General features: G+C 34.8%; 1 protein-coding gene across 1 annotated transcript in view; it reads right to left on the bottom strand.

Moving 5' to 3' along the window:
* The window catches only part of SYCP1 (synaptonemal complex protein 1), a 128,305-nt gene that overhangs the window by 51,212 nt on the left and 50,091 nt on the right, over positions 1-27,002 (bottom strand). The window contains exons 14-21 of the mRNA XM_077767835.1: positions 21,425-21,486; positions 14,492-14,596; positions 13,581-13,684; positions 12,363-12,480; positions 11,616-11,686; positions 7,425-7,506; positions 1,307-1,369; positions 1,074-1,136 (exon numbers count right to left, since the gene is read on the bottom strand). Of these exons, the coding sequence (XP_077623961.1) occupies positions 1,074-1,136; positions 1,307-1,369; positions 7,425-7,506; positions 11,616-11,686; positions 12,363-12,480; positions 13,581-13,684; positions 14,492-14,596; positions 21,425-21,486 (668 nt within the window). The remainder of the gene's footprint in view (positions 1-1,073; positions 1,137-1,306; positions 1,370-7,424; positions 7,507-11,615; positions 11,687-12,362; positions 12,481-13,580; positions 13,685-14,491; positions 14,597-21,424; positions 21,487-27,002) is intronic.

Below are 27,002 nucleotides of genomic sequence, written 5' to 3'. Positions count from 1 at the left end.
CCACTGAGGTACCATTCCTTTCTTTTTTTTTTAATCTTTCTTCTGTTCTTCTCTGATTATTTCTATTGATTCAGCTTCAAGTTCACTGACACTCTCTTCATCCATTTTCAATATACTTCTAGGACGTTTGAAGTTTAAGATATTTTACTTTTCAGTTCTAGAATCTCCATCTGATTTTTTTTTAAGGTTTCCACTTATTCATGGAGATTCCCTATTTGTTATTTCATTATAATCATACTCTCCATGTTCAAACACATTTAAGATAGCTACATAAATGACCTTATCTGCTAATTCTAACATCTGGGTATCTTAGAGTGATTTCCTATTGACTCATGTTTATATTACTGATGGTTATCTGAGATATCTTCTGTTTAGGGCTATTACAAGTAACGCTGCTATGAACATTTTGTACATTTGTCTTTATTCTACCTACAGAAGCCTGATTTACAGGATATATGCATCAGTTACTTTTCTACATAATCCCAGCAGCTTGAGACTTTTCATTTTTAACACTATGTTTATATATTTTTAATCTCAAATAGTATTACAGGAAGGTGCAATATTTTTGTTTTCCTAGTAAAGGGACATGTTTCAAACACTGAGAACCATTGTTTTCCATTCAAGACTCAAAAACTATTTGAATACTTACTGTCAGTTGTTGTTCAAAGACTTGGGAAGATGCTCTGATTAGAGCTCTGATATCCTGAGCTGCCATTCCCTAAATTTAATTTGTTTCTACAAAAATCAATGGTTCTCAAACTTCTTGTGCAGTCAGATAATCATATGTAAAGCATCTATAAAATGTAGATTCCAAGACTCCACTCCAAACCATCTCAATCTCAATTTTGGAGGTATGGGTAAGGAATATGAATACACACATATACCATGCATGTTCATATGTTTTAAGATGCTTATATTATTTTAATATGCCAAATCACAAATACTCTATGACAACTAAAATGATTCTTACAACCTCAAAGATAATTTCTGAAAATAACTGCTATAACATGAAGTTTAAAATTCCTAACTTCTCATTTACTTACGACTATTTTAAAAACAAAGATTCCAAATACCTTTATCTCATAAATATTCAGTTGCTTGCTTTCTGCTGTACCCTTTTTTTTTAAGGCCTTATTCTGTAAAAAATTAAAAATACAGTGTTATGCTTAGTACCAGTGTGATTCAATTTTGCACTGCCACTGACTTAGACTGAAACTACTAAAGGAAAGAAAAGCATTATTCTCTAAAAGTGTAGTGAAAAAAATAGTTTTCCTTTAATAGTTTGGTTTTGAGAATCAGTACGTACCTCTTGCTGGAGTTCTTCAACACACTTGCTTTTATTTTCAACTTGTTTCCTTAAATTGTTATACTACAAATTACAAGAAATTGTAATTATTTTATTCAATTCAATATTCCAGTCACAATAAGTAATTTTAAACAAAAATATTGCATAAGGTAACAAAGAGATCACTTCAAAAATCATGTGGTTAAATAATTCCATTAAGGTCAAAAATTATGTGATCAAGTATAAATTTTAATAAGGAAAACATGCCTCTTGGTCAAGTCTATACAGAAGGCTGAATTATATTATTTATTGGATTTTGAAAAACTACAGCCAGAGATAAGATTAACTGTAATTTGCCTTCTTCCTTACTCATTATTCCCAATTTCTCATTTCTGAGGCTCTTTTACTTGTTATATTTGGGGAAGGGGAATAATGTGATGCTCTATCTTCTCCTAACTACATTCTAATTCCTATTATCTAAACCACTTTTTTCTATCTCTCGCTAAGAGGCTATTTCACCTAAGTACACATGCATGATTGAATCAAGCGGCATTCGGCTAAGAAATATTTGGAGTACCATAAAAGCAGCACAGATTTCTAAGCAGTCCTAAGACATTACAGCTTTGTAAATTGTCCCAATTTCCATCCAAATAGAAACTCCAATGGAAAAAAAAAATACTAATCTCTCTCAGCACAAAATATTCTGTTAAATATTTTTACTGCAAAACTCACATGCAGTCATAGTCAGCTATTATTCTAAACCTGACTAATACATGGCACTGTTGTTTAAAGTGACTGTTTATTTATCTCATTTTTAATATTCCCCACCCCCAGTCTACTTCAGAAAGAAGAGCTAAAGAAAAGTGAGAAACACTTTACTGATTTTCACAGCAATTTTACTGGTATAAACATATTAGCAGGTACAACTATTTGTGTATATAATTTTTCCTTATTTCCAGTTTTGACAGAAAAGCCAGCTAGATACTCTGAACAAGCTTCCTGATAAAGATAATTGAAAAGTAAATGGCTACAAAATAAGTAATCTGCTTATTTGAAATTAGAACTTAAAATAATAATAGGTTTGGGGATAGCACCAAAGCCAGCTAAGGATGGATGCTGAAACTACGTAGGATAAGGGAGATAGGAGATAAAACTTAGAGCTCACTAAAGGTAAAGAATTCAATAACACAACCCTGCATAAAGCCAGAAACTGAAAAGACTACCTACTCTATGAAAACATAAACAAGAAATAAATTTGCCACAAAGAAGGATACTGTAAGAAAACTTGTTTGTCTTGATGCTAACACTTAAGTGAAAGGTATCAAAATCTTCCCTGAAATTTGTAGACATGAGGTGGCCTTATATGAGTTTACAGGCTGAATTCATGCTACGTTTATTATATGGAAAAACTTAAAATGAAGAATTTAATTTAAAATGGTTCCTGGTGAATAGTGCTTCCAAGAAAATTTTTTTGGGAAGATACCAACTTCAGTACAAGCCTCAATGAAATCCCACAGATGAAATTCTGAAGAATCATTTAAAAACACAAAAGAATGAGTCAAAGAGTAGGAAACACATCAACAGAAAGAACAAAAAGCATATCAGACCTGAAAAGACTTCAATTATTGGTATTCCTAAGAAACCATCTTTACTTTTATTTTTTTTAATGTTTTTTAAAATTTATTTCTGGGAGAGAGAGAGCGTGAGCAGGGGAGGGTCAGAGAGAGAGGGAGTTACACAATCTGAAGCAGGCTCCAGGCTCTGAGCTAGCTGTCAGCACAGAGCCTGATGTGGGGCTCGAACCCATGAACTGTGAGATCATGACCTGAGCCAAAGTCGGATGCTTATCAAATGAGCCATCCAGGTGCCCCAGAAACTTTATTACTGGCATTACTATCATCCAAAAATAAGTATATATCTTACTAAAATGATAGTGACATCAAAACTATCAACTCTGAAGTCATTTTGACTGCCCCATCTCATTCTCCCTTCTTTCTGAATAAGCTAATGAAAATTAAAATAACAAACTTTTATTCCTTTTAAATTTAAAGAATCTCCAAACTTTTAGGGCTAATGAAGATAAATATATTTGGTAGAATGTCCAAAAATTCTTGAAAAAAATCTAAACAATCAGTTTTTTAAATCACAGTTCACTTAAAAAAAAAAATTCACGTGCAAAGAAACAAAGAATTTTATTCACCAGAACACTAGGTAGAATAAAATAGTGCTGATTATCAGAAGTCAGAACTTCAAAGAGTGAACTATACTTTTTCAGAGGACTACTCACTATAAAGTCAGGTTTAGGACAAGAGCGTGGTGGTGAGGGATAGAGAAAGAGTGAATTGGGATAGACAGCCAGGCAGTAAAAACACTTTACAACTTCACATAAAAAAAATGAGAAAATTTTCTGTAGCTCCCTTGATTATAAGAATGAGAGCAAAGTCTAATAATAATGTTTAAAAGCATCTTGCCACTCTAAAGATATCTCAACAGATGCAGCAGAGTGTGTGAACTTTGGGGAAAGGGGAGAGACCACTAAAGAGGAGTCTTATGAAACTTTGATCTTCAAAGCCTGTACAAAACTCCTGAACTGAGGGCCTCTTCAAAGAAACCTGCAGTAAAAATCCAAAATTATTCCTTAAAGCCTTCAATGGAGAATTGAGATCTCTTTATACAAGACAGTGGAAAGACTGGTCCTAAAAAATCTAGTCATACATATATTGTTACAGAGTCTCTTTTCTCAAAAACAGTTGTTGCCATTTGATAATACCTTGTTTTCTAATATCTTCATTTGTTTATCTTTTTTTAAAACTTCACATTCAATGCTGCGAGCCTAAAAAACATTATATGACATCAGATTAAAATGTTAACAAAATTTTCTTCTATGTGAATCTTTTAGAAATGGAATTATAAAACTTAGTCTTTTATTTCTACAAAAATATCCTTTCTCCCAGTTTATTTCAGTATTCTTTTTTAAAAAAGAAACTGTCTTTAATGTTCATCATTCTTATCTTTGCCCAATAATCACTTCATAATATTTTATTAACTTCCCAGTTTACCCTGAAATTTAAAAAAAAAATGTTTATTTATTTAGAGGGAGAGAGAGTGCATGTGCATGCCTGCACACACGCAAGCAGCAAAGGGGCAGAGAGGCAGGAAGAAAGAATCCCAAGCAGGCTCTTTTCACTGGCAGCACCTTCATAGGGCTCAATCTCACAAACAGTCAATGAGATCATGACCCGAGCGTAAATCAAGAGTTAGACACTTAACCACTGACCCACCCAAGCACTCCCTACCCTAGATTTTTACAAGTTGTCTTGCATACAAATGTTTATAATTTTTTAAGTATGTCTTTCACAAACATTTGTTAATCTGAACCTTGTAATAACCCAATGATAGAGACATGTCGGATATTATTATCTCCATTTCAGAGATGAGAAAATAGGCTCAGATAAAGCATATATGAAATAATATAAGTATCTAAACTAAGGTAGCAGATTGGGGGAGGGGGAAGTGTAATGAATATCAATGCCAGGCAAGTATCTGAGAACTACTTGCAAGCTGGGAAGCTGTTTCAATAAGTATACTGAAATCCAACCATGGAAAAAGCTTAAATATGCTAACAACTTGTGTTGCATTTTGGGGTTTTTTTCCTTAACTCATCACTAATATCTTGTATATTGATAAAATAAATTTAAATTCTTGGTAGAGGATTTTTATTTTACATTAAACACCAAATTCATATTTTACCACACCACAAACAAAAGGATTGGAGTCTTGAGCAGCCTCTGATCCAAATTTTAAAGCAGTAAATTACACAGCAAGCCTTTAGGATAAGATGGTTTTTTTCTGGTTGAATTATTAAATATGAAACTGAAAGTAAAAAATATTTTCTGAAGAAAAAAATATGGTATAGTCTAAAGAATGTTAGAAGACCAGCACTACTACTTCTTACTCATGCCATTCAGAGCCTCAATTTCTTTTTTTTTTTTTTTTTTAAGTTTATCTATTTATTGGGAGGGGGGCAAGGGGATAAAGAGAGAAAGAGGGAGACAATCCCAAACAGGCTCTTGTGCTGTCAGCCAGAACCTGATGCAGGGCTCAATCTCACAAACTGTGAGACCATGCATGACCTAGGCCTAAATCAAGAATAAGACGCATAACCAGACTGAGCCATCCAGATGCTCCCAGAGGCTTGATTTCAAAATTCATTAAAAAAAAAAAAAAAAAAGACAAAAGTAACTTCCAGTTAACTAAGATAACATATATGAAGAACATCTAGTTCCTGGTACACTGTAAGCCCTTAAAAATATTAGCTCATCTCATGCTTAGTTGAGATAGTCTTACAACTTTCGAAAAGTAAACATGACACTCCTCAGGTCAAAAGTCTTCAATAACTTCAAATTCCTAAATATAGTTTACGAGACCTTAAATAATCCACTCTCATCTCTCTCAACTTTCATTTTCCCGATCTTCAGTTCTCCACTTCCATCTTTTCCTACGAGTCTCTACACTATTACCATGATCTTAAACTCCACCTTTCAGCCAAGATGAACTTTTCATAGTTGTTTAAATATGACAGACTGTAGGGGCGCCTGGGTGGCTTAGTCGGTTAAGCGTCCGACTTTCGCTTAGGGCATGATCTCGCGGTTCGTGGGTTCGAGCCCCGTGTCGGGCTCTGTGCTGACTGCCAGCTCAGAGCCTGGAGCCTGTTTCAGTCTGTGACTCCCTCTCTCTCTGACCCTCCCCTGCTCACGCTGTCTCTCTCTCTCTCCTAGAAAAAAAAATTTAAAAAAATTAAAAAAATTTTTTTAAATAAATAAATATGACAGACTGTCTCATGCTCTGTATACAGTGTATGTACGTGTAATATTCTTCTCCCTGATATATTTGTGTCCACCTCTCTGCCTTCCACTAATTCCTATTAACCTAATAGGAATTAGGTTTCAAACCGAATGTCACTTCTTCCAGGAAGCTTATTCTTCCTCAACTTTTGATTAGATGCCCCTTGTACAGGCTCCAACAGCATCTATACAGAGGACCTATGTTTTGGTCTGGCCACCATTCTTTCCTGAGAAAACTCTGTTAGTGTAAATTTCATGGTAAAACTGCCAAATCCATGTTGCTTAACTGAAGCTAATCTGCCTCCAGGAGTAGGTGGGTACATAGCTCAGGCTTCGCCAAATTACTCTACCCCTTACTGACAATAATTAATTCAGAAGTAAGTAAGTAAACTAAACTAGGCCAAAGTCCTTTCCAGATTTTTTTTCCAGATCTTTCAGGAGACTTTTTAAAACCCTTCCAACTGATTTGTGTCTTTCACATCTCTTCATTCCATTCTTAAAAATTAAAAATATCACTTTCCTAATGAAAAACCTTACTTAACTGGGGGCGCCTCGGTGGCTCAGTCAGCTAAACATCTGACTTTGGCTCAGGTCATGATCTCATGGTTCATGAGTTCAAGCCCTGCGTCAGGCTCTATGCTGACAGCTCAGAGCCTGGAGCTTGCTTTAGATCCTGTGTCTCCCCCTCTCTCTTTACCCCTCCCCTGTGCTCTCCCTTGCTCTCTCTCTCTCAAAAATATACAAACATTAAAAAAAAAAAAAACCTTAATTGGATCACACATTATCTACTGCAACAAATGAAGTCCAGATGTGACACCCAGAACAGTGCCTGGCACATGCTGGGATCACATACTTAGTACTATTCCACTTTTGTGACATGCCTCCCTGAAAACCTTCTATCTCTCTCTATATATTGATATCATATCCACCAAAGCACAATACAAGCTTATCAATTTATCAGTATGTTATTATCCACCAAAGCACAATACAAGTTTATCAATTTATCAGTATGTTATTTACTAAAGCATGAGCCTGTTTAGCCTAAAAATGTAAATCAACATTAAATGTTGAGGATTTATGAAAGAAATTTAGAATTCTGCCACTATTTCTTCTAGATATAAATCCTATAAGCAAAATAACTCAGCTTTGCCTATATTCTTAGGGTCAATAGCCTACAACAGTCCCTAGATCACTATTTATACAATAGAATACTTCACTTTATACATTTTTAGACACGTGGTGCTGAGTTTATTATCTGAAATTCTATTCTACAATTTATATTAAACATAACATACATTTTCTTCACTCTTGTCCAATTTACATTTAACTTCATCTCCTTTCTGCTTTAGTTCTTCTCTCACAGATTCCAGTGCATTCCTTAAAGGAAATGGAAGAGTGTTATGGTAATAAAATTTATATTTTTGTTTTATTCATTTTCTGGGATTTAAATTACATTTTTTGTTGGTTTAGATTTTCACTTTGTTTGGTAATTATTCATGCATTAATATCAACAGGCACACCACCTCCTCTCCTACATTTAAATTAATTATACATTTAACTTGAAGCTTTCTAGATCCTTTTTCCATTAAAAAAACCTCTAGAGTGACATACTTCTGATTTCAGTCAAGATTTCACTTTACTCTTTTCTTAGTCCTAAATTAGTAATCATAGTCAAGACATAGTCATGATTTTATACAAATAAATTAGGGACATAAATACAAGTGATTTTTAAGGAACTACTACATGACTGAGATATTTACAAGACAAATATCTTTACATAAAGAGAGAGAATCTCTGGAAACTCACATAAGGAACAGTGATACCTCTAGGGAGGGAAAGAGGGAAACTAGATAGCAGAAAGACAAAGGAAAGACAGTTTTCTTTCCCTATGTGTCCCCCTTTGTCGCTCTGAATTTGTACCATATGCATGTATTGTCCTTTCAAAATTTTGTATATTAAAAATCTGCCTGTTGTACATGAAAGCAATGGTCTTTTGTCTTAGATCCTTAAAGGTACTTCTTTTTTCTTTTTTTTTTTTAATTTATTTTAGAGAGAGAGCACATGAACAGGGGAGGGGGCAGGGAGAGGGAGGAAAAGGTAGGGGGGGGGGAGGGGGAGAGAATCCCAAGTAGGCTTCATGCTGAGTGTGGAGCCTGATGCAGGGTTTGATCCCACCACAGTGGAATCACAACCTGAGCCGAAATCAGGAGTCCGATGCTCAACCGACTAGCCACCCGGGCGCTCATCCTTGAAGCTATTTATATATATTTATATATATACATATATATATTTACATATGTTTATATATACACACAAATTTATACACATATATAAANCTTTTCATTTATATATATTTATAATATTTATTTATATATTTTTTATTTTATTTAGTTTATTTATTCATATATTTATTTATTTACATATATTTATTTATATAAGTATATTTAGTTATTTAAGTCCACAGAGTAGGTAGATGTACAAAAAGATACTATCCAAATAATTTTAATTTTCTTAAATAAAAAGTAGCCTTCTCCTAAAATATGTTGTCTTCATTTTTTATCTCCAAAATGTACAGTGCTTTAATCACAGAGATTCAATCTAAAAATAACAGCTACGTTTTTTTTAAATTTTTTACAAATAGTTTATTGTCAACTTGGTTTGCATATAACACCCAATGCTCATCCCAACAAGTGCCCTCCTCCATGCACATCTCCCCCCTCCCCCCCCACCCATCAGTCCTCAGTTTGTTCTCAGTATTCAAGAGTCTTTCATGGTTTGCCTCTCTCCCTCTCCCCAAATATTTCCCCCCTTCTTCTCCCCCATGGTCCTCCATTAAGTTCCTCCTAATCCTCCTATACGTGCAATCATATGCTGTCTTTCTCTGCCTGACTTAAAAATAATAGCTACTTCTGAAGGAGAAAATTGAGCAACAACAACAAAGGCAATCACTAGAAGTATAATAAAAGATGACTTTCCAAACCTAGAAAACAGCAATGGTTTTGTGGCCAGGCACTATATGTAGCACTTTATTCACATTATCTCAAATAATCCTGAATCCGATATATTAACCAAAATGAGAAGCCAAAGCTTAATACTTCAGAATACAAGTACAAACAAGAACCCCCAACTATTTAGAAATCATCTACATTACTAATGAATTAAAAGGAAACTAAAAATACAGAAACAGGTTATTTAGAAAATAAACACAAAAACACTATATATATCAAAACCTAAGTCATAGATCCATAGCTGTGTTATAAGTAAACTGCTATCTTAAAATTGTTTTTATTATTTGAAAAAGAGGAAGAGAAACTAAATATCAATATATCAATTTGAAAAAGAACTAATGAAAAGATTAATATGTGGTTTTATTATTTTTTTAATGTTTTATTTATTTCTAGGAGAGAGAGAGAGACAGCGTGAGCAGGGGAGGGTCGGAGAGAGTGGGAGTCACAGACTGAAACAGGCTCCAGGCTCTGAGCTGGCAGTCAGCATAGAGCCCGACGTGGGGCTCGAACCCATGAACCGCGAGATCATGCCCTAAGCGAAAGTCGGACGCTTAACCGACTAAGCCACCCAGGCACCCCTATGTGATTTTAACAGGCAAAACATTTCTAAGTAGAAAAGTAGTGGGAAAAATTACCAAAAAAAGACAATTAGATTTAATTCAAAATAAAAAACTTATGCACAACAAAAAATTACCCAAAATTCAAGGAAAACAATGAGTTGGGGGAAATATGTACTGTAAATAACAAGATAAAGGATTACTATATTATTAAAGCTTAAATAAACCAGTAAGTAAACAAGACCTCAAAATACTCATGGGCAACAGATATAAGCAATTTTAGAAGTAAGAAATTCTAGCAAGCAAACATGAAAAATTCCAAAACTTATCCCCAAAAAAGAAAACTACAAGCCCTAATAACAATGAGTTGTTTTCATCTTTTATATTATTAAATGAATTAATAATAATACCCAAAACAAATTAAAAGATTTGGAGGCAGCATTTTCATACAATAGTGACTGTACTACATGGTTTACAACTAGTATAACCTATTAGAAACCACCTGACTATCAAAAGTCATTGAAGTATGCAATCCCAATCAAAATTGCACCAGCATACTTCTCAAAACTAGAACAAACTATCCTAAAATTTGTATGGAACTACAAATGACCCCAAATAGCCAAAGTAATATTGAAGAATAAAACCAAAACGGGAGGTATCACCATCCCAGACTTTAGCCTCTACTACAAAGCTGTCATCATCAAGACAGTATGGTATTGGCACAAAAACAGACACATAGACCAATGGAATAGAAGTGAGAACTCAGAAGTGGACCCAAAAGTATACAGCCAACTAATCTCTGACAAAGCAGGAAAGAGTATCCAATGGAAAAAAGACAGCCTTTTTAACAGATGGTGCTGGGAGAACTGGACAGCAACATGCAGAAGAATGAAACTAGATCATTTTCTAACGCCATACATAAAAATAAACTCAAAATGGATAAAGGACCTGAATGTGAGACAGGAAACCATCAAAACCCTAGAGGAGAAAGCATGAAACAACCTCCTTGACCTCAATCGCAGCCATTTCTTACTTGAAACATCCCCAAAAGCAAAAGAATCGAGGGCAANGGGTGTGGGGGGGCGAGGGGGGTGATGGGCATGGAGGAGGGCACTTATGGGGATGAGCACTGGGTGTTATATGGAAACCAACTTGACAATAAACTATTTATAAAAAAATAAATAAATATTTAAAAAATAATAAATAAATTTTTAAAAAGTCATTGAAGTAAATTCTCCTTGAAATGTATCCTATCAAATTCAAAGTAAGGGAAAAAATCTGTATGCTCCAAGATATTTACTACAATACTATTTATGATAGTGGAAAACTAGAAAATGTCATATCTAAAACCAAAAGGATTAAAATAAATTTTGTTATATACTTAACTGGTTTATAGGCATTAAAATAGAGGATTGTAAAAACACCTAGAAACATGGACAATGTTTTTTAATAATATTAATTTTTAAAATTTCGCTNAGGAAGTTCATGATGCTTTAAAACTCATTCCTATGTCTAATCTATTTCAACACTAGAACAAACAATATAGTTACAATTTATTTATTTTTAAATATTTTTAATGTTTTATTTCTGAGAAAGAGAGAGACAGCATGAGCAAGGGAGGGTCAAAGAGAGAGGGAGATACAGAATCTGAAACAGGCTCCAGGCTCTGAGCTAGCTGTCAGCACAGAGCCCGAAGCGGGTCTCGAACTCACGAACTGTGAGATCATGACCTGAGCTGAAATCGGATTCTCAACCCACTGAGCCACCCAGGTGCCCCTTTACAATTTAGTTTTAAGCCAAACTTAAAAGCAATCATTCTAATTTTTTACTTTATACCATATTCAACATTAATTGTAATCTAAATTAATAAATAAATACTAAAATCTTCTGCCATAGAAAAAAGCCAACTCATTAGTCTTGCCTTAATTGTTTTTCAGTTTCTTCCATATTTTCTATTTGTTTCAACATCCGTTCTTCTTGTTTTTTGCTATTCTAAAGAAATCATTTTGTTTATATTAATCATTCTGTTTCAACAAATATAAAATTGAAACTAATATTTAAAACCTTTATCTGTCACCATAAAATTCATTTAGTTATATATAAAATAAGACAATGAGCTATTTAACTTGCATAGTTCCATACTATTTTTCTAGCCTTATTTTAATTATTCCCCTAGCAATCTCTATATAGCAGCTAAAAAGCAAGTCTTACTTGCTGTTTCCCAGTGACACTTTAAAGCCTTCTATCCTTGTTCATATTGTTGTTACTTCAAGGAATGCTTTTCCATTCACTATTACCTACTGAATGTATAGTCATTCATCTTTTAGGGCCAAAATCAATGCTATATTCTCTCTGAAGCCTTCTCTTCCTCCAAAGCAGAAGATAACACTTTGTCCCCAAAAGAACACATATAACATAATGTTTTGTTTAAGTTATTTGAGCATTTAGTTCTTCTCTTGAGTCATAAATATTCATAAAAATCTTGATGCTTAAAATTATATTAACTTTTTCAATGTTGCCAATTATCACCTTCTAAATCAATATGCATATTTTTCTTCTAAAACAGAGTATCAGCTCTAAGATCTGTAGAGGTGAAAGAATCTTGGAAGGTCATCTATTCTATGCTTACAGGTTAGAAAACTAAGTCACTGGTACTTTATCAACTCACGTCAATATCTTCTTGCTGTTTCTTGAGTTCTAGGGCCATTTCACTTGTTTCTTGTGCTAATTCTTTGTTCTTCAGTGAAAGCCTGTTGCAGCTTGCATTTAGTTCAGTAGCCTTACGCCTGTTTTTTAAAAACATGTCAGACCTAAATATTTACCTATTAAATTATATGATGTGGAATTTAATTCAACATATTCTTACGGGGAAGGGAGAAAGGGCTGGGAATATAAATGAAATAAGATTGGCCATTAATTAATCATTTCTAAAGTACAGTGATAGCTATGTGCTGTTTCATTCCATTACTCCCTCTATTTTGTACATGTTTGAAATTTTCAACAATAAATTAAGATGCAACAGATTTCCTTGCATATTCCCTACACCTCATCCCCCCATACTTTTCCTCAAATTTTGAAGGGTGTATTACTTTCTCATATAATTTTTTTCTCTAGCAGATGCTCTCAAAAACTATTCCAAACTTCTGGTGATTTGATTAAAGTAGTACACGATACATGAACTATTTTTAACAAAATATTTTCATTAAAATAAGTAAAACCTGCTCTTACAAGGTCTCAAATGCTCTACACTAGAAGAGGGATAACTGCTGCTATTGGTGCAGTCAGGATCAAATTTAAATCAAAGAAGGGGGAATTGTGTGGTTCTATGTAATGATTTCAGTAGCAAGCACCTATTATCTTTTCCTACTTAACAATACTGGAAATTCATCAAAGAGTAGATTAAAAAATGAAAGATTGAAAACACAAACATAGAAAGGTAACATAAATTTATACTAAGGTATAAATAACTAACCAGTCCATTTATTAAAAGGAATTTTGGTTAATAGATCAATTTTACCCAGAAGTCAATGACCTGTATGTATTTTGTCACTTCACCAAAACAAATCTATGAAATAATTTAACAAGCAACCAAAATAACTGGGTAGAGCTGCAAATAATTATTTTTATGAGGAACTAAATAATTCCAATAAAAGTAATATATTGATCTTCTAAAGAAGTTCTCAACTTTGTGATATATTTCTTATGTCAATGATATGCATGTATCATTGTTAATTTCATTAGCAGTAAAATTATTTTGATCTCTAATTAGGAATAAAATACATTAACCCCATTCAAATAAATATTGAATATAATTTACTAATTTATTATTAACTACCAGGAAGCTTAAAAATGGAATATGTAAGTTATTTATAGATAGAGAACTTACTTCTCATTTTCAAGTTCAGTTTTCAGCTCTTTCACCTGTTTGGAATAATGCTGTTCACTTGTCACAATGGCAGTTAACTGTACTTCCAAATCATTCACTTTTTTCTGGAAAATAAATGTATATAATCACAGCAAACATTTTTACAATATTCTTATTTTAAAAGTATGGCCATTCTGTAATCAAGTCATATATTTGGCAAAAATTTGGTAAGAAAATGTCAAATTTTAAAACTTAATAGATTTAATGCCAAAACCATTATAATTTTAGAAATAAACAATGACAAATGTAATATAAGTAAATTCCATCTTGATATTCTAAAGCTCAACCAGCAAAATTGTATTTACAAATTATAAAATATTTTCATCAGTTTTACTCAACCAGGAAATTAATCTCCATTAAAATGTTGTATTATCAAGAAAAATATATTAATTAATGAAATAAGCTAATGTCTTAAAAAGTAAGCTGTTCTTACTATTATAAACTATCGTATAGTTACAATGTAATATTGTTATGGATTGAAAAAATACTTTTTTAAAATAAAAAGCATATTCCAAAATTATAACATATGCACTATAAAAATTATTATAAACTAAGAATAAAAGTTAAATTTTAAATATATAAATAAGGAATACTGAAGACATCAAAAATGTGACTGTTTTAAACCATAGCATGATGCATACTCCTGTTATCTTAAATGCTGACCTTTCTCTCCCACGTTAGAATATAAAGATTTTCTAGATGTGTTTCACATCAACCATTAGTATATTAATTAAATGTAGCAGGAACACTTTCTTTGAAAGGAATTTTGGGAAAATCTTTCACAAAGCTAATAGCTATACCATCATCTATTCTGTAAATCTGTACTCTACTAACAAAATCTTGGGGGAAAAATGTATCTTTTTTAAACAAACCTCTCTGGTTTGGAGAAGACCAGTTAGTTCCTGTTGTGTTCCTTTTAATTCTTCAGCAATCTTCTCAAATTGTTTCTTTTCATCTAAAAGCTTTCGGTTTTCTGCCTATTTGAGAACACCATAAATCATGACAGCCAAAGCACACACATATGCAAAATAATCATATTGCCTAACTAGAGTGAAGAGACTCAGGAGTTTCTCTTTAGCTAAAATTTTTTAAAAAGAGAAAACAAGTCATTATTAAGTCAATTCCAAAACTAAATATGATAACAAAGAACTGAATAAACAGAGTCCTGAAATTTTTTATTTAAAAAAATCAGACAGTTCATTGAATTCAAACCTCCTTATCTTATGCATAAACCACTCCAATTTATTAGCATTTATTAGTCACTCACTATCCTATCAATCCCTTTGTCCTTATATTGCACTAAAATGTGCTTCCCTATAACTTTCATGCAATGGTCATTGTTCTGCCTTTCTTAGTCACAAAGAAGTCTAATTCCTTTTTTACATGATAGCTGACAAATATTTGAAGAGAATTACCAACACATCCCAACTTTTCTTTTTCTCTTAACTATTCTAAAATCTCTAATTCTTATTATCATTCTTCCTACGAAATAGTTTTAAATTACTTCATTCCCTGGGGATGGATTCACTTTGTCAATACGTAATTTTAAATAAAGTATCAAGAATTAGAATCAATGTTCTAGACAACCAAGAATCAACAGACTACAGCCCTCAGGCCAAATCCAGTCACTGCTTGTTTTTAATAAAGCTTTACTGTAATACAGCCAACATATTTATGTATTGTATATTCCCTTTTTGCCTCATAACAACAAAGCTGAATAGATGCAAGAGAGACCAACTACATGGCCCACAAACCTAAAAATTTGCTATTGGCCCTTTAAATGAAAATTTTGTCAATCTCTGACTTAGATGTGTCCTATATACTAGAATGTTCTGCAATAAAAGGAACGTAAGGTAGATACTGAGCACTTCAAATGTGGCTACTGGAGCTAAGGAACTGACTTTTATGTTTTTTAAAATTAATTTAAATTTAAATGCCACATTTGGCTACTAGTTACCATACTGGATAGCATAACTCTAGAGACTGAGCCAGACTAAGTATAAAACAACCATTGTGGCACCTGGGTGGCTCAGGCAGTTAAGTGCCTGACTTCAGCTCAGGTCATGATCTCACAGCTTCTAAGTTTGAGCCCTGCATTGGGCTCTGTGCTGACAGCTCAAAGCATGGGGCCTGCTTCGGATTCTGTGTCCCTCTCTCTCTGCCCCTCCCTTGCTTGCATTCTGTTTCCCTCTGTCTCTCAGAAATAAATAAAACATTTTTTTAAAAAGTTAAAAAAACAACAACCATTAACTCTTTGCTTCTGGGTGCTTAATTACTATCAATTCCTCCTGTTATCCAACAGAATATAGATTTATTAAGTCAATTTTTATGTTGTTTACTTAAGCATGATATCACAACAGTTTCATTAAAGGCTTGACAATAAAGGCCTTATATTAATAATAAAAACTACTAACTGTATTTATAGAGTCTCAATTTTATAGGCCATGTGGAGCTATTTAAAATTTTGCTACAACATATAACATGATCATATTTGTGATTTAAAAAACTAACTCTAGTGGGGCGCCTGGGTGGCTTAGTCGGTTAAGTGTCCGACTTTCACTTAGGTCATGATCTCGCGGTTCGTGGGTTCGAGCCCCGCGTCGGGCTCTGTGCTGACTGCCAGCTCAGAGCCTGGAGCCTGTTTCAGAGTCTGTGACTCCTTCTCTCTCTGACCCTCTCCTGCTCACACTGTCTCTCTCTCTCTCTCTCTCTCCTAGAAATAAATAAAACATAAAAAAAAAAAAAACTAACTCTAGCAATAGTGCATAGGAAGACTCATATATAGGCTACATATATACATATACACAAGTATTTACAAATAAAAGACTAATCCAGTTTGAAAGATACACCATACAAACCGTAAACATTCTTCAAGACAAAAGGATATTGTCAGAGATAAAGAGAGATGTTAATAATGATCAAAGATCAATTTATCAGGAAGATAGTTCTATGACACTTAGAAATTCAAAGTATGTGAAGCAAACATTGACACACTTATAAAGAAATAGACAATTACTAACACCCCTCCTCTCTCAATAAATAATAGAACAGGACAAAAAGAAATTAACAACACAGAAGATTTTCACAACACCATCAATCAAATGACTCTAACATTTAGAGAACACATTTAGAACCTAACAACCGCAGAATACACATTCAAGTACACATGGAACATTTACTAAGATAGGTTATATTTTTTACAAATTTAAACAATAAAGTATATTCTCAAGCCATAATGGAATTAAACTAGAAATGAGTAACAGAAACAAAAGAGGAAAATCTCCAAATACATGGAAATTAAGTAACAGACTTCTAAATAACTGCAAGGTCAAAGAGGAAGTCAAGAGAAATTAGAAAATATTTTAACCTAAATGAAAATGAAAATATTTCAAAATTTGTGGGATGCGGCTAAGGAGGTGTTTAAAGTAAATTTATAGCATTAAATGTTTAAATGGAAAAGAAAGGACTCAAAACAACAATCTAAGTTTCCATCTTAAGAACACAGAAAAAGAACAAAATCAATCCAAGCAAGTAGAAGGAAGGAAATAGTAAAGAGCCAAAATCAATGAAACGGAAAATGGAAAAACAGTAGAGGAAAATTAACAAAACACAAAGCTAGTTATTTGAAAAGATGAGTAAAATTAATAAACCTCTATCAACACTGACAAAAAAGAGACAAGACACCAATCACCAATATTAGTAATCAAAGTAAGAATAAACTCCATAGATATTTTTAAAATAACAGAATGCAAAAACAACTCTATGCACAGAAAGTTGACAACTTCAGTGAAATGGACTAATTCCTTAAAAACCAAATCACCTAAGATGAAACCGGTCACCTTAACAGTTTTATAATGTTCTAAAACAATGAAAAACATTAGATTCATAGTTTAAAATCTTGCCAAAAAAGTCTCTAAGTCCAGATGATTCCACAAGAGAATTCTACCAAGTTTTTAAAGAAGAAATAACACTGATTGTATACAAACTCTTCCAGAAAATAAAAATGAAAGAAATGCTTCCTAACTCATTTTATGAGGCCAGTATTAGCCTGATTCCAAAGCCAGATAAAGACCATTGAAGAAAACTATAGACTTCCCATGAACACGAAACCAAAAATCCTCAGCAAAATATTAACAAACGCAATAATTTAGAAAAGCAATAATATACCACACCAACTGGGATTTATCCCAGAAATGCAAGACTGGTTCAATATTTGAAAACCAATGTACTTATTTATTAGAATTTTAATATTCTAAGAAAACAACATGATCATATCGGGAAACACAGAAAAAGCACTTGACAAACTTCAACCTACATTCATAAGAAAAAAACAGTTAAACTAAGAACAGAAGGGCACTTCCACAAAAAACTTATAATTAAACATCATACTTAATGGTGAAACACTGAATATTTTTCCCTTTAGATCATGACATCAAAGATGTACATGGCCAACATTCCTTTTCAACACCATCATACTGGAAGTCTGAGCCAGGGGAGTAGACAAGAAAAAAAGAACTACAACTGTGCTTATCTGCAAACAAAATGACTGTCTACATAGAAATTTATAAGGAATGTGCAAAAAACTCCTAGAACTAATAAGTCATTTTCGAAAGGGGCACCTGGGTGGCTCAGTGGATTAAAGCGTCCGAGTCTTGGTCTCCGCTCAGGTCATGATCTCATGAACCATGAAATTGAGTCCCACATCGGGCTCAGCACTGATAGCATGAAGCCTGCTCAGGATTCAATCTCTCTCTCTCTCTCTCTCTAAACAAATGTTAAAAAAATAATAAATGATTTTGGCAACACTGTAGGATACAAGGTCAATGCATAAAGCAACTATATCCCCATCTACTAGCAATGTACAACTGGAAAAATACTTTTCTTTTTTGAAAAGCACTTTTAAATACTACTTAAAACACCTTCAAGAAAGGAAATATTTAGGTATAAATATAATATATACAGATCTGTACATTGAAAACTAAAAAATGATAATTAAAGAATGAAGATATATACAAATGGACAGACACCAGTGTTCATATATTAGAAGACCCAACATAATTAACAACAGCAATTCAACCTAACTTGATTTCACACATTTACAATCATAATCACAATTACAATTATAATCATAATTCTGGTAGGATTTCCTTAGATAATAGACAACCCGAAAATCTAGATGATAAAGGAACTAGAATAGCTAAAACAATTATGAAAACAAATAATAAAGCTAAAGGAATCACACTTCCCAAATCTAACTATAAAGCTACAGTAATCAAAACACTAATGTATTAATGAACTGATAATAGATCAAGAAAACAGAAATAGTGAAGAAAACAGATCCACACAAATATGGCCAATTGATTTTTTATAAAAGCACAAAAGCAACCCAATGGAAAAAAAAGAATCTTTTCAACAAATGGTAATATCACTCTAGATCAATCCAAAATATTTAAATCTTAAATATCTCTCAAAACCATCCACTTTTTCTCACCACCACTTCCCAGCTTACACTACAATCATCTCTCCCCTGGCTACTATGATTGGCTAATTAACTGTTCTATCTTAATCTACTGTTCTCAATTCTGTAAGCCAAATGAGCTTTTCGAAATGCACACCAGGTCTCTCCCTACTGAAATTTTTTAGAGTTTCCCATACCACTTGGGATAAATACAAAATTATCCCGATAAGATTTAAAAGGTCATCAACTGCCAAGCTCCTACTACCTTTCTGACCTCATTTTGTACCACCTCTCTTCTCTGTTGCACTCACCATTCTCCTTGCTATTAAAGAAACTTTGCACATAATATTTCCTCTACCTGATAAGCTCTTTCCTTCCTTACCTGAATTTCAGTTCAATATTTTTTTAAAAAAGCCTTTCCTGACCTAACTAGTTCAAATCCCTTAATTATAGGCCTCATAGCACTGCAAATTAATCCTTTATTGCCTTTGTCACCATTGTAATATTACCTTTGAATGACTGCTTATATTTAAATGTGATTATTTCATGACTGTAGATCCATGAAAGCAGCATATGCATCCACTGTTCCCACTGTACCCCCATAGTATAGCATAATAGAAACTCAACAAATGTTTATTAAATGGGCAAATGTATTATTTTATTTATCCCTTACAACTACCCCATTAGATGTATGCAATTATTTTCAGCATTTCGGAGATGGAAATCTGAGGCATCAAGAGTTTAGTTAAATTGCTCTTAGTCAGGGCACCTGGGTGACTCAGTCGGTTAAGCGTCCGACTTTGGTTCAGATCATGGTCTCACAGAACATGGATTTGAGCCCCGCATCAGGCTCTGTGCTGGCAGGCTTAAGGTTGAAACAGAGATGGGGCTCCCGGANGAACCCACGAACCGCGAGATCATGACCTAAGCGAAAGTCGGACGCTTAACCGACTAAGCCACCCAGGCGCCCCCTATATATATATTTTTTAAGTTAAAAAAAATTGGTCACATAGTTAAGAAGAGCTAGATTACCAATCGAAACATTGTAATTTTAACAACCAAGATATTGTGTTCTATTGCTGTCCAAATATAACAACACTCTAAACCAGTTCTTGTCTGCATGGGAATGAATCTTTACATAAAAATAATGCTTTAGTATCTATTCATTCAACAAATATTCATAAAGTGTCAGTCACTGTACTAAGTACTAGCTTTATAAGGAAAAAGGACATGGGTTCTTAGCCCTTAGCCCTTATGGAAGCATACATGCATTCCACTATTTATTTACTGTAGACCTACTATATGCCACCTACTGTGCTAAGTAAGGGGGGGATCAAAAGGGTAAATAAAGCTTTAAATAATTTTACCAAAAATAAACTAATTCTATTTGTGATAAGTGCCATAAAGGAAAAGTACCGGGTGGCTATGGGAACAAGCCATAAAGAGACCTAAACTCAATAAGAATATTAAAGAGAGGTTTCCTAAATAACTGATACTCAAGCTGAAACTTAAAGTACAAGTCTGCATTATCAAATCTGAAAGCAACATAAACACTATTATTCATAAGAGTTTGAGATAAAGCAATTCAGTGGAGAAATGATAAGCATTTGGAAATAATGTTTCCCAAAAATTGGAAGAATTAGGAGCTGCAAAGTCAGGTAGAGACACAATAGGTTAAACCCACAATCAAATCTCTATAATCATCAACAATACTACATAGCAAGGGTTGGCAAACTATAGCCTGCTAGACAAAATCAGTCCACAATCTCTTTTAGTAGGCCCCTAACCTAACAATAATTTTTACATTTTTACAAAGTTATTAAAAATAAAAGAGAGGAGGAGGAGGCAGAGGGAAGTGTGGAAATAAAAGGAGGAGAAGAGAAGTAACATCCTATATATAGCCTATAAAGCCTAAAATATTTACTATCCAGTTCTTTAAATGAAAGTTTTCCACCCATGCTCCACACATTATAATCAATTAAAACATAATGAATCCTACCCTAACAGATTCATTAAACGTGATTCTATCTGACACTTAACATACCTACTTCAATAAAACTGTAGCTCTGTGGCTCAAAGGTATCAAAGGCAGAGCATACTTACAACCAGCTATATCACGTGCATACTTGATCTTACTTGAATGTACTGTCAACACGTCTTCAAATAACAAACACTTTCACCAAGACATGTATAAAACTTGGTACAGATAAGAAGGTCGCTTTACTAATGTATTTTTTTATATTTAGCTGAAAACACTAATATAAAACATCTATAGTATGTGAGACTAAGTGGAGTCATCTTATTTTGAAAAATAATCACTCTATATTAAGAAAAACTATATACTTACCAAGATTTTCTTCACTTCTTCAAGTTCTACTTCTTTGTTATTTTTAAGCTTAGTCATCTCTTCTAAAATAAGCAAAAGAATAAAAGAAAAGCCAGATTAGAAGAACATCAAAGGAGAGAGATCAGAAATAAGAATATCTCAATTTGAAAGAGAAGAAAACCACAGACGGTTTAGTGTAACTAAAGAAAGCACCATAAAGCATAGAGGAAGTCCAAATGGAACTGTGCATAAATAATGGATAAATATTAATAGTAATGTTTCTATAAAGTTAATTCTACAACCAAATGAGCCCAAAGTTCATCAGCCAAAATAAGCAATGGATGTACATAACATATATTTGGAATGAGGTCACTCAGCATGTTCCTTTAATTCATCACTGTCTATCTAAATATTTGGCTCTTAATCTTCACTCTAAACTAAAAAGGAAAAGTGATCCACTTTTCTCAAGCTAATTCTGACCACTGTACTCTCGACCTTCAACATTCCTAACTCCTCTGAGATTTTAATTGCTTATATAACCAATATATTTACTGACTCCCTGTAGAGAAATCTTTAATTTCCCCATTCCATCTAAACATCTACTTGAATACAAAACAGTATCTGACTGAACTTTCTGCTTTTTCTATTGTCAAATTTGTTTTGCAAATAAATTTCTGTTATCTACAAACAGTTCTATGCAAAACTAATGCCTATCTCAATACATCACATTAATTACATCTCTTATTGCATTATTAAAACTATGATCTGTGATACAATAACCATTCTGTGGTACAATTCTCACTCTTCTTTACTGGGGAGCTTTCTGGCATTTAATGCACTTAACTACTCTCTACTTTTCTCCCTTTGATTTTCAAGACCTTGTGTTATTTGTATTTCTTGTTTTCTCTGACATCTTTTTTTTCCTACCCTAAATAATAACACTCTACAATGCTTTTCTTTTTTTTTTCCTTTTATTTCTGAGAGAGAGAGAGAGACAGCGTGAGCAGGGGAGGGTCAGAGAGAGAGGAAAAGACAGAATCTGAAGCAGGCTCCAGGCTCTGAGCTAGCTGTCAGCACAGAGTCTGATGGGGGGCTCGAACCCATGAACTGTGAGATCACAACCTGAGCTGAAGTCAGACACTTAACTGACTGAGACACCCAGGCGCCCCGACAATGCTTTTATATCTTCTATTAATTCAGTATTAGGCTAATAAGTTTATAAAACTTTTCGAGGCCAAACCTCCTTTACCTCCTTTCTTAGATTTTTCACTGCCTACAAAGTTGTCTAGCTGTCAAATCTACAATTTTATGTATCTGAAACATTGTCTTTCCTCACTGTTAATTAAGGTTTTTTAATAAATGGGAGATATAAGGGATTTAGTGGAAATTTCCCAGACTCTGTACATTAAAAATAAACAGGGGCACCTGGGTGGCTCAGTCAGTTAAGTGTCTGATATTGGCTTGGGTCATGATCTCATGGTTCGTGAGTTTGAGCCCTGTGTCGGGCTCTAGGTCAACAGCTCCAAGTCTGGAGGCTGCTTTGGATTCTGTCTGTCTCTCTCTCTCTGCCCCTCTCCTGCCCATACTGTCTGTCTCTCTCAAAAATAAATATTTAAAAATCTTTAATAAAAAAATAAATAAAATAAAAATAATTTTAATAAAACATTTAAAAATTGTAAAAATTGTCCACAATTTTTAAGAGAAAAAAATCAACAAAATATGAAATGCCAGTATGGAATCTAAAAGAAAAATCTGTCACAAGCAAAGCTTATTTAACCACAACATTTCATTTTAGGTAAAAAGAGTTAATTTTTCAAACTCAATGATTAAGATAGTTGACTAAGCATATCTCCACATTATCTTACCCCCACTCCCATAAAAGCTTTTAAAGACCTATATATGTACATATGATGAGGGAGCTTGGGGCAAGCTGAGGGCACAGTACACAGCCTAATGGCACCTCCCACCCCCAGGTGGGATATGTGCGATATTCTTCAGACACTCCTGGCTCCCCAAGAACAAAGGAAAGGGATTTAAGTGCTTGCCTCCATGCATTAAGAAGCTTTCCAAAATTTTTCTTGTGGTTGATTTCAAGTTTCATAGCGTTGTGATCAGAAAACATGCATGGTATGCTCTCAACTCTTTCATATTTATTGAGGGCTGTTTTGTGACCCAATATGTGATCTATCGTGGAGAATGTTCCATGTGCACTCAAAAAGAACATGCATTCTGTTGCTTTGGGATGAAAAGTTCTGAATATATCTGTCAAGTCCATCTGGCTTAGTGTATCATTCAAGGCAACTGTGTCTTTGATTTTTTTGTCCAGATGATTTGTCCATTACTGTAAGTGGAGTATTAGAGACCCCTGTAATTAGAGTATTCCTATCAATAAGATTGATTATGTTTGTGATTAATTGATATGTATTTGGGTGGTTTCAAGTTGGGAGCATGAACATTTACAATTGTTAGGTCTTCTTGAGGATAGACCCATAATTATGATATCATGTCCTTTTTCATCCATTAACAGCCTTTAGTTTAAAATCTAATCTGGGGCGCCTGGGTGGTTCAGTCGGTTAAGTGTCCGACTTCAGCTCAGGTCATGATCTTACAGTTTGTGGGTTCGAACCCCATGCCGGGCTCTGTGCTTGACAGCTCAGAGCCTGGAGCCTGCTTCAGATTCTGTGTCTCCCTCTCCCTCTGACTCTCCCCTGCTCACGCTGCCTCTCCCTCTCCCTCTCTCTCTCCCTCTCTCTCTCTCAGAAATAAAACTTAAAAAAATTTTTTTAAATAAAACCTAGTTTGTCTAATAGAAATATGGCTACTCCAGCTTTCTTTTGACTTCCAGTAGCATGATAGATTGTTCTCCATCCCCTTGCTTTCAATCTGAAAGTGTCCTCAGGTCTAAAATGGGTCTCTTATAGATAGCATACAGATGGATCTTGTTTTGTTTTTTTTTAATCCATTCTGATACTCTATATCATTTAGTCCATTTACATTCAGAGTTATTATTGAAAGATATAGATGTAGGATCATTGCGCTGTCTTAGGTTTCATGCTTGTGGTGATGTGTCTGGGTCTTTGTAGTCTTTGCAGCATTCCACTCACAGAGTCCCCCTCTCAGGGTCTCTTGCAGGGCTGGTTTAATGGTCATGAACTCCTTCAGTTTTTGTCTGTCTGGGAAAGGCTTTATCTCTCCTTCTATTCTGAATGACAGCTTTCCTGGATAAAGGATTCTTGGCTGCATATTTTTCCTATTAAGCACATTGAAAATCTCCTGCCACTCCCTTCTGGCCTGCCACGTTTCAATGCATGGGTCAGCTACTACCCTTATGTGTCTACCCTTGTAAGTTAAGGCCTATTTGTCCCTACCTGCTTTCAAAATTCTCTATCTTTGTATTTTGCCAGCTTCACTAAGAGATGCCATGGAGAAGATCTGTTTTAATTAAATCTGAAGGAGTTCTCTGTGCCTCCTGGATTTGGATGTCCATTTCCCTCCCCACATTGGGGAAGTTCTCAGCTACAATTTGTTCAAGTAAATTTTCTGCCCCTTTCTTCATCTTCTGGAACTCCTGTGATACAGATATTATTACATTTCATTGACTCACTTAGTTCTCTAATTCTCTCCTCACAGTCTAGTACTTTCTTATTTCTCTTTTTCTCAACTATGTCATTTTCTATAACTTTATCTTCTATTTCACTTAATCTCCCCTCTGCCTCCCCCATCCTTGCTGTCACTACAGCTAGTTTATTTTGCACCTCATTTATAGCGTTTTGTAATTCGTTGTGACTATTTCATAGTTCCTTGATCTCTGCATTAGATTCTCTACTGTCTTCTATGCTTTTACCAAGCCCAGCTATTAATCTTATTATAATTATCCTAAATTCTTGTTCAGTTATATTGTTTATATATGTTTTGAGCAACTCTGTAGTTGTCGTTTCTTCTTGGAATTTCTTTTGAGAATCCTTCTGTTTCATCATATTGGCTAGTTTTCCATCCCTTATGTGTTTTAATAGCTTGTTATGAGTCCTGCTTCAGTGAGCACTACTATATTAAAAAGGGGTCATAATGCTATCTAGGGCCTGGCCCTTCAGGAGGTATTTCTAGGGTGTGTTTCATGCTCTCTGTTATGGAGACTCTGGTTACTTTATCTCCCTATTCGTAGTGGCGGTTTGGACCTTCCACCAGGTGTGTTTTGATTTGTTTGTTGAAGTAACCCTGGAAGAAATGTTAAAAGTGGGGGTTGGTGGTGGAAGAGGCCTGATCCCATACAAAGAGAGGCAGGGAAAAGGAAAAGAAAAATATTGACCAGGAAGAGAATCAGAGAAACTATACAACTTAATCCAGAGAGAGAGAAAAAAATAAAGAAGGAGGTAGAGAAGAGTTATAAAAAGAAGAGAGTAAAAATGTCTGCTTAAACAAACCAACAACCAGAATAACCAGACCAAAGAAGAGGAAGAAGAGGAAGAAAAGGAACACACACACACACACACACACACACACACACACACACACACACACACACACAAAGAACTGGCCAAGAATCAAATCAGAGAAGGCAAAACCACTTGACCGATATCTGCTGGTACCTTGGAACTGGTGCCTGTGCTGGTCTGGGGGAGGGACTGTCTGGTTCAATCAGTGCCAATCTTGCTCAGTTAGATATACAGGTGCCAGGCACAGAGGGGTGTGGTTTGGTGTAGGCAAGTCCCACCTCCACTGCGTGCCCTTTGTCTGTTCCCTGAAGCCCCACTTGTTGGTGATAGGGAGAAAAAATGACAACACTGCAGTCTCTCCTCCCCTGACCAGACTGGGTGTCCCAAACCACTGTTCAGGCCATCCTCACAGTGCCTCGCAGGCACAAGCCAGACAGTTTTGTTCCGCTCAGTCTCCCACCTCCCAAGGGTTCAGCTAGGATTCAAACCCCAATGTCTTTTTTTAAAATATAATTTATGGTCAAATTGGCTAACATACAGTGTGTAATGTGTGCTCTCAGTTTTTGGGGTAGATTCCCAAAGTGGTTCACTGCTTACATACAACACCCAGTGCTCATCCCAACAAGTGCCCTTCTCAATGTCCATCACCCACTTTGCCCTTCCTCCTGCCCCCCCTCAATTTGTTCTCTGTATTTAAGAGTCTCTTGTCAAACTCCAATGTCTTAAAGGATCCAGCTCCATGCACCCTGGTTCCAGGAAGTGCCACTTCACCCAGCCTACCAACTAAGGGCCTCTGGCTTCTCACAGTGCCTAGCAGGCGCAAGCAGGCCACTATGTCCCACTCCACCGTCTCCCGCACCTCCCTGGCACTCCACTGGGATTCAAACTCCACGGTCTTAAAGGATCCCACCCTGCACACCCCAGTTCTGGTGTACTGTCACTCCAGGATCCTGTTACAAAGGGTCTCTGGGTGGCGGAGGGCCACAGGGTCTTTTGTCCTTGGAATGGCTATTTGCCTTCTTCACTCAGCACTCAAGGGAGAGGATTGCTCTGACTGCGCCTGGGAGCTAGCCACCAAGCCTGGGGCTGGCTCCCCTCCTCTCCAGGTGCACAAACAGGGCGGAGAAAGCCCCACAGTTAGAAATTGGTTCTGTCTCCATTTTTTT

This window comes from Crocuta crocuta, unplaced genomic scaffold (genome assembly GCF_008692635.1).
Source record: "Crocuta crocuta isolate KB4526 unplaced genomic scaffold, BGI_CrCroc_1.0 scaffold180, whole genome shotgun sequence".
NCBI lineage: Eukaryota > Metazoa > Chordata > Mammalia > Carnivora > Hyaenidae > Crocuta > Crocuta crocuta.
The sequence above is the reverse complement of the archived record's forward strand: the minus strand, read 5'-3'. Positions and strand labels throughout refer to the sequence as shown.